Source organism: Lipotes vexillifer, unplaced genomic scaffold, assembly GCF_000442215.2.
Source record: "Lipotes vexillifer unplaced genomic scaffold, Lipotes_vexillifer_v1.1 scaffold753, whole genome shotgun sequence".
Taxonomy (NCBI): Eukaryota; Metazoa; Chordata; class Mammalia; order Artiodactyla; family Lipotidae; genus Lipotes; species Lipotes vexillifer.
The window spans coordinates 1,144,014-1,153,245 of NW_006783618.1; the positions used below are offsets into that span (position 1 = coordinate 1,144,014).

Consider the following 9,232-nt stretch of genomic DNA (forward strand, 5'->3'; position numbering starts at 1 on the left):
ATAACTTTAAGACCACATGCACCCCATGCATATTTCTACCCTAGCTTTTGTTAATGGATTTGAAATTGCCCGCTGCTGCTAGACTATACAAAGTGAAGGCGGGGATTGTGCCTTGTCTAAGTCCTTCAATGGGTTTCCGTTCACAAGCCACATGGTACTCTAACTGCATGCTTAGTTACCTGTCTCACCAGGTCAAGCTCCGTGAAACAGGTAACAGTCTTGTTCATGAATGTTTCTACCATTTAGCATACCTGGATTTAGGAGGTGCACCAAAAATATCTGACTTCAAACTTAACTTCACGGGCTTCCCTGGTGGCACAGTGGTTGAGAGTTCGCCTGCCGATGCAGGGGACACGGGTTCGTGTCCCGGTCCGGGAAGATCCCACATGCCGCGGAGCGGCTAGGCCCGTGAGCCATGGCTGTTGAGCCTGCGCGTCCGGAGCCTGTGCTCCACAACGGGAGAGGCCACAACAGTGAGAGGCCCACGTACCGCAAAAACAAAAAACAAAAAACAAAAAAAAACTTAGCTTCACAAGTTGCTAGTGGCAAATACCTGGCATGCAAAAATTGAGTGAAAGACAGTCTGAACAGTTCTCTGCTAGGAGGCAAGACAATTGGGGTTTAGGAGGACAAAAAGTAACAGGCCTGCAGAAGTCAAGTGGCCGCTTCAGAGTCCACTGTTATTTTAACCAAGAAAATTCTGTACATACACTATTAGCCACCCTACACCAGAGGTGTGCCATATGGCAGAGGAGGAGGAAGTAGCAGTGGAGTGAGTAGTAAACATTTATTTTGAGGACTTTCCGGTGTGACCATGTAGTTAAAATAAAATCACATTACATATCATGAATCAACTTGGCCTCTGTAGGTTCTTACTAGTGCTAGCTGATCTCATACCTTTAAACTTTTAAAAAATTGCACTGCTCACTCACATATGCAATAGAAAAATTCATGAAAACCACCATTATTGCAGTAGTGTCTCTTCTGTCTGTTGCTATGCATATTTTAAGTTACAGAATGCTTTCTGAAAAGGGGTAGTTTCAGTTTTGACCACCTGCAGTAAGTTAGGCATTACTTCACAGTTCAGAGAGTAGCAGTCTCTCCTTGGTGAGTTCTTGCCTATCACAAAGAAAAGCTGTGCCCTTTATTGGCTAAAGCAGCAGTGTTCAAAACCAGTTGGTAAATTTGGGATTGACTGGATCAAGGTTCAATACCATTAAAGGATTAATACTATATTGTGAGCCATGATGCTTTTCCAATATGCAATCATCTTTTGCTTATCATCAGCTGGTATTCCATGTTGTGCAGTGGCTGCAAAGAGAGTTACAACAGATTTAGAAACATATACCAATGAGACATTCATAGATGGTAAGAACCCCAGGAAAGGCCAATGAATGATTAAGTCGCTCCCAAATCCTCAATAAAGTGGCTCAAGATGACAGACTGATACCAATCACTTGTATTTATTTCAGGACATAATACATTATTTTGACCCATGGATGATACTAAACTATAATCCTGTTAAATATCTATAGGATATTTTATTTTTGTAAAGATAGGTCCTTAAAAAAAAAAGACAGATTAATAACATATCAAAATTAAACTGAAAACATAGGTCATTGCTTTCATTCTCTGTCCTAGTGTTAAAGATGTTACAAAGACACACAGAATATCACCCGGCTGGTCTCTTTTGGGGAAGCTATATTCAAATTGACAAAAAGTACCCCTACATTTACAGACACAGATGTTGTCAAAGGGGTCTTTCTCTGATTTTAGCAAAGAAAAACAGTCCAAATTTTATTCTTTATTCTAGGTGATTTAACTAGTATATACCATGTTTGGCACATGGTATTATTTTTCTCCTACTAGAACAAGTTCTTGTTTTCTCAAAGCCTTTCCCCAACTTTTCTAAAATTAAGCTTAAATATCATTTATTTCAAGCCTTCAAAGTAAAATGCTATCCTCATACATACATGTATCAGGTTGGTATATTCATATCTATCCTTTCCAATTGCAGGCTAAGCAAAGACATGCATTTAGAGCTGTATTAATGTATTAAAGCAAAAGACAACCCAACTTAATATCAAGAGAAATTGTGACCTTCCATGTAGTGCTTGACAGAGAAAACACTGATTTTGACACATTGTCTTATTTTATTCAAATAGCAGTCTGCTCACACATGGTCCAAGAACACCCAAATAACAAAGCAAAGACTGGTCTTCAAACATTATAGCCAATGATGCCACGCTTGCCTATGATCTCGCCAACATAAAACCACATCCACACCTCAGTGGCCACCAAACCATTCAGTAGAGCTTCCTGAAAAAAGAAGCACAAATTTTAATGTACATTTTTTTCTTATATATTTAAAACTATTCTTTTCCAGGATTAAGTGACAGAGAATATAAGGATGCTATTCAAATTAAAGGGGAGTTTTAGTCAGTCAAGAATTACTGATGTTAACTTTAACTGCTGAGAACCCTTGAACTTTCAATTATGTAAGGTAAGTAGGCCAGAGCTTATAAATTCTTTCAAAGCATTCTTTAAAGACCTGAACTGACTTAACCCTTTCATTATTAGTTTATGAGACACTTTATGAGCCCTAAAACAACCCACATCCTGGAAATAGCTGCCACATTTAGACAGGGCATTCATATGAAAGGATGGCTATAGGAAGGCAAGTCTCTCAACAGACATTTCTGTCTGGCCAAAGAAAATCTGTTGAAAGATGAAGGGCTCTATCTTCCCCTTTAGACTAATTTTTATTCATTTATTATTTGGTTTAATTCTTTCCAAGTATTCAGTAATTAGTTTCACAGATCAATGTTTTATTGCCCTAAAGAGAAAAAGTACACACACACAGTTCCAGAAAACAGCGGTTCACACAAGCACAAATATGGATCTTGAAACTCCAATTGAAAAAAATACCTTTCCACAACAAAACTGGGCCTTTTCCTTTTAGCACCTGGAAGTGAATTTGTTCCAATTCTTTTTTCTTTTTCTTTTGGACGTGCTGAGCGGCATGTGGGATCTTAGTTCCCTGACCAGGGATAGAACCTGTGCCCCCTGCACTGGGAGCACAGAGGAGTCTTAACCACCAGGGAAGTCCTCAAGTTCCAATTCTTTAGAATTCTTAAGTCTTTAGATTTTATCTCCACCCTTCACATCATATTATATGCTTCTAGGTTTTGGTATTTTTACCCTCCATGAGTGTTAGCTGCTTGACTGTGATATAGACAAAGAGATCTTTTGGCCAAATCGGGGATAGTTTTAGGACTACAGACAAAAAAAGTACAGAATCAGCAAAGCAAGCCATTCCATTTAGTACACTAAACAAACAGGAAAGGAAAAAAAAAGCTGCCCAGTAAAAATGATCACTTCTTTGTTATAAGATTAATAGGAAACTAAGACATAAAATAGCCCAATTATTTCAACCCAGATGACAAAATTACAGTCTCTTTCTCCACAGTCAAAAAAGAGATTATCTCTCATTATGCTGGTTTCAGCCTCACTGAAAAATACATATATTAATCAAAACAATCAGAAAAATCCCAAGGGGAGACATTTTCTTTTATGCACATACGTTTTCATTTAGCCCATAGTTACCTTAACTGTAAGCTGTTTGAAGCTGCCAGTTTGAGCACTATTGATCATTTTTTTCAAGCTCTGAATAGCTGTAGGGATCTCAGCAGGGGTTGGAGGAACCAGCTCAACCTTGGCATAGTGCCAAAATGTGGCCAATCGAGGCTTCGAGTAAGTCACAGCAGCTGGAAAACAAAACAAAACAAAAAACCAGGATGAACTCACTAGAGACCGAAAGAAGCAGATGTGTGGGCTGGACACAAATATTTATTCATGCATCACATTCATTCAATGCTTGTACCAAATGTGCACCCGGTGTGAAAAGTCAAAGCTGCTCCCTGGAAACCAGAGGCTTTTAAAGATGCAGAACACCTGTGTCACAGGGCCGTTCCATCAGGCAGGAAGCTATAAGCACATTCAATCATGCCAGGACTGCACTAGTGGCCAGTACCAGAGTGCCAGTACCTCATTTATGAATGGCAAATCTAGTTAACTATAAAGTTACTAGAAATTGTGTTCAAAAACAAGAAAACAGCAGCAATGTAATCATATTGTCTTGTAGAGACCAAGCACAGCTGCTCCTTCAAAATACCACAAATAATAAAAATAAAGCCTACATGTATTGTTAAGAGCAGCCAAAACTTAACTGTTATTAAGCTGAAATTCCTCAAGGTATTTACTATTTCAGGAAAAAAAAATTTTAATGATCAGGGCAGACGTGAGACTATGGTAGTGATTTCAGCAAAAGAAAAGGTATTTTATATAAAAAATTACAAGACAGCATGACAAAAACAGCACAAATACATGAACATCCATAAAGTGTCTATTGCTTAAAGACAGATAACCCAAAGCTCCTGGTACTTTCCCTATTATTAACTGCCTGTATTTAGGTATTTCACTACTCTTAAAGTTACTATCTCCATGATCCTCTGGCTTAGGGCCATGGGTAAATCTTTAAGCGGACCCAAAGCTCTAACAGATAGTTCTAAATAGAACTGCCAACGCCTGTAAGACGGCGCCATCAAAGAGAACAAAGTCTTGTTTAACAGTCAACAGTCTTTAAAATTATCTTCAACATACAGATATGTTATTCTTTATAAACAAATCAGTACAATGTACACAAACACTGTACTTTAGTTGGTAAATTTGTTTCTCAGGGAGTTTAGGTTAAAAAGTTTGAAACTACTTTACATGTATACAAGGGATGAACAAAATATAAGTAAATGAATGGTGGATGATGGGAGCCAGGTTTCTCACTGTAAGAGAGGGAAGTTACAGATGTGGAAGAAAAGAACAAACTTTGTGGTACTGGATTAGAGTTGGAGACATTCATTATGAACCTATGTTTAGTTTTATATACAGATTGGTCAATAAGAAACAACTATAGTTGACCTTTGAACTGCACAGGTCCACCTATATGTGGATGTTTTTCAATAAATATGTACTATGGTACTTCACCATCTGAGGTTGGTTGAATGCACGGATGTGGAACTGTGGATATGGAGGGCCAACTGTAAAGTTATATTTGGATTTTCAACTGCATGGGGGTCAGCGTCCTTAATCCCCACATTGTCCAATGGTCGTGTGTGTGTGTGTGTGTGTGTGTGTGTGTGTGTGTGTGTACACACACCCATGGGTGAATATATAGATGGTCCCCAATTTTTTTTGTGTGGGCGTGGGGTACGCGGGCCTCTCACTGTTGTGGCCTCTCCCGTTGCGGAGCACAGGCTCCGGACGCGCAGGCTCAGCGGCCATGGCTCACGGGCCCAGTCGCTCCGCGGCATGTGGGATCTTCCCAGACCGGGGCACAAACCTGTATCCCCTTCATCGGCAGGCGAACTCTCAACCACTGCGCCACCAGGGAAGCCCCATGGTCCCCAATTTTTGATGGTTCAACTTATAATTTTTCAACTTTACAGTGTGAAAGTGATATACGTTCAGTAAAAATGATACTCTGAACTTTGATCTTTTCCCAGGCTAGCGATAGTGGGTACCATACTTTTTTGTAATGCTGGGCAGCGCCAGCAAGCTGCAGTTAGTCTATCATGTGATATGAGGGTAAACAACCAACACACAACCATTCTGTTTTTCACTTTCTGTACAGTACTCAATAAATTACGTGAGATATTCAACACTGTTTTCTAAAATAGGCTTTGTGGTAGGTGATTCTACCCAACCGTAGGCTAATGTAAGTATTCTGAGCACGATTAAGGTAGGCTAGGCTAAGTTATGATGTTGGTAGGTTAGGTGTAATAAATGCATTTTCGACTTACAATATTCTCAACTTGTGATAGGTTTACTGGTACGTAATTTTATTCTAAGTAGAGGAACACCTATACGCACACACCTCCTTATCCACCACTGAGAGGGCCTAGAGGCAATGAAATTCTAGTACAACAGTCTCTTCATATCTGATTTTGCCTTCCATAGTTTCAGTTACCTGCAGTCAACCACTGTCTGAAAATATTAAATGGAAAATTCCAGAACTAAACAATCCATAAGTTTTAAATTGTGTGCCTTTCTGAGTAGTGTGATGAAATTTTGTGCTGTCCCTGTTCCATCCTAATGCTGTGTCACAATGCCTACATCATCTGCCCCACCTTATCCTATCATGTAGGCATTATAATATCTCACTCATCAGAAGGGTGAGTACAGTACAATAAGATATTCTGAGAGAGAGCCCCCCTCACATAACTTTTACTGCAGTATTTTAATTGTTCTGTTTTATTAGTTATTGTTGTTAATCTTTTACTGTGCCTAATTTTTTTTTTTTTTTTTTTGCGGCACGCGGGCCTCTCACTGTTGTGGCCTCTCCCGTTGCGGAGCACAGGTTGCGGAGCACAGGTTCCGGATGCACAGGCTCAGCGGCCATGGCTCACGGGCATAGCCGCTCCGCGGCACGTGGGATCTTCCCGGACCGGGGCACGAACCCGCGTCCCCTGCATTGTCAGGCAGACTCTCAACCACTGCGCCACCAGGGAAGCCCACTGTGCCTAATTTATAGATTAAACTTTATCATAGGTATTTAGGTATAGGAAAAAACAGCATATATAGGATTCAGTACTATCTGTGGTTTCAGGCATCCACTGGAGGTCTTGGAACTTACGTTCCATGACTAGCATAGTCTAGTGGGAAGGAACATATCCAGTACCTAGATCTTAGTTTCAAAATACAATTGTCCAATAAAAGGAGCTAGAGTTCCTTGGAGAAATGGCTAATTCTAAGGCTGGGGCAGAGGATACATAAGACGAATCTGGGGAATTCCCTGGCGGTCCAGTGGTTAAGACCCTGCACTTGCACTGCAGGAGGCACGGGTTCAAACCCGCATGCCACGAGGTGTGGCCAAAGAAAAAAAAAAAGGAAAAAAAACAACAACAGCCCCATAGCTCCAGACTAATCATGACAAAGACACCAGACAAATCCAAAATGGGGAACATCTTTAAAGGATACCTAGACAGATACCTACACAGACATCTTGAGACTGTCAAGGTCATGAAAGGTAAGGAAAGGTTGGGAAACTGTCACACAGGAGACTAGAGAGATAGACAACTCATTGCACTGTGGTACCCTGGATTGGTTCCGGGAACAGACAGAGATTAACTGAAAAAGCTGGTGAAATCCAAATAAAGTCTCAAGTTTAGTTAATAGGAAAAAAACCAAAAACCAAAAACCCCCCAGACTCTATGACCTTTCCGGGGAAGTTTGATGAATTAAAATTACTTATTTCTGTAAGTGTCTTTGTCCTCCAGGAGAATTAACAGATACAGTAAGCAATATTTTAGATATTTAACATTAACATTTAATACACTGAGTTAAGCTACGAAGCAAAATACAGCTCCACTTTAACATTCTGGCCCCAGATGAGTTCTCCTTTCTGAGTACTTCTGGAAGAATAACAACCTATATCTTTCAATTATTCATAGTAATAGAAGAAATGGTTGATATATTTCATAATTATTTTCATATTACTTTTCTTTTTGTAAATTATCATTAAAATTAGTTTGCAATTCCCCAAGATGCACCACCGAAAAGATGTGAAAGCCCTGATTGGAGAAAAAAAATCCACGTGAAATTTAAAAAAATTTGCCTCACATCATCCACAAAGTCCAAATAATCAAGCCACTATTCCTTCTCCCTGTATTATGTAAAAATGTAGAGCTTTATCTTAGTCAAGTTGTAAACTTAAGTTCTTTGGTAAAGTGTGTAAACTTATAATAGTAGTGGACTGTGGGGTTCTGTAGGAGAAGAGGATCAAGTATTTAAAGTATCTGACACTGTCAGGCATTCAGTAACTCATTGCTCGACTGCTGATGGAGAAAAGGGAGAAGACAACGAAGAGAATTTGAGCGAAAGCCGTTCAGAGATCTGCGTTTCAACCACTTACTAGAATATAGCACATCTAGCGAAGAAGCTTCCGTCTACTTAACTGATCTCAGTATGGGGATAAAATGAATAGCTTTTTGCTACAGCAGACAAATGAAATACTTACTGACATAAGACTACTACCCTGGGCTGTGACTACTCAGGGTTGTTCTGAAATACAGCATTCTACCAGTAAGGATACATCCAGCTTTTTCAATCAGAAAATCGCCACGAACGCTAACCTATGGTAATAAACACTGCTGCTTACAAATATCCCTTCCTATGCTTACCGGGGCAGGAATATTCGTTCGTAAAGCTCAATTTCACCTAAAAATTCCCTTAGATTAAAGTCGAAGTATCTCAGAATCTGGCCAGGACAGAACACAAAGGCAACGTTCCAAAGGTCACCCATGCTTAAAAATTCTGCAGACTTCCACATACTCCACTGAGAAGCAGACAAGCTGATGCGGCCGCATTTCTGTGCTTTCATGTGTCTCTGCCTGCCGTCTCCCACGCTCTCCTAGCGGAGCCATCCCCTCTCTATTCCTCCTCCTGGAGGTCGAAGGGCGTCATGGCGGCGGCTGCTGGGCAACCCCGGCTGCCTGCACACTCCCTCCGCTCGCTGTTGCGGTCAGAATTCACAATCTCTAGGCTGTAGACAGAACCCAAGCCGCAGGCCTGGCCAGCGAAAAACTAGAGAAGAGCCGCCAATCCGCCTTCTGCCCCCACCCGCCTCCACGTTCAGGCCGTGCCCGCCGCGCCTCCCGCCGGCCGCTCGGGTGACCGCCTCCCGCGTCCTCCCCTCCGGTCCCCGCAGGCCTCTCCGCCCGCCCGGGTACCCGCGTAGGCGGGCTGATGCCGCGCTCACCGCTGACCAGCGCCGGGGCCTTCTCCGCGAGGTTACGGACAAACTGGGCCATGGTTCTAGGACAGAAAGCCCGTCTCGCCGACTGGCCGGCTGAATGTCACCCTCCCGGAAGGACCTGCCGCAGGACCCCGTTCCGCTTCCAAGGTCAGGCCTCCCCTTTCCGCGCCGGTCCAAGATATTTACGTGTCCTAGTATTTTTCCGGAATTCAGTGGGCCAATTCATTTTCTTCAGTCACACATGAGAAAGTGGGTACGAGAAGATGAGATCAGAGATCACGTAAAAAACAACGGAATTCCGCAGAGAAACAGGCATTTCTTGGGGCAGCCGCTCAGGGAAGTCCGAAAAGCCGGCGCGAGGAGGGATGGCGCATGCGCCCTGCGGTGGCGCAGACCTCCACTGTTTTTTTTTTTTTTTTTTTT

At 41.7% G+C, this 9,232-nt stretch overlaps 1 protein-coding gene across 1 annotated transcript; it reads right to left on the bottom strand.

Annotated features, from left to right (window-relative positions):
- Nucleotides 1-2,136: 2,136 nt before the first annotated feature.
- Nucleotides 2,137-8,908, bottom strand: ATP5MG (ATP synthase membrane subunit g). The gene is made up of 3 exons (XM_007456315.1): nucleotides 8,813-8,908; nucleotides 3,607-3,767; nucleotides 2,137-2,319 (listed from the first exon to the last, which is right to left on the bottom strand). The coding sequence occupies exons 1-3, from the start codon at nucleotides 8,862-8,864 to the stop codon at nucleotides 2,221-2,223; spliced, it is 312 nt and encodes a 103-aa protein (XP_007456377.1). The 5' UTR covers nucleotides 8,865-8,908; the 3' UTR covers nucleotides 2,137-2,220.
- Nucleotides 8,909-9,232: the final 324 nt, after the last annotated feature.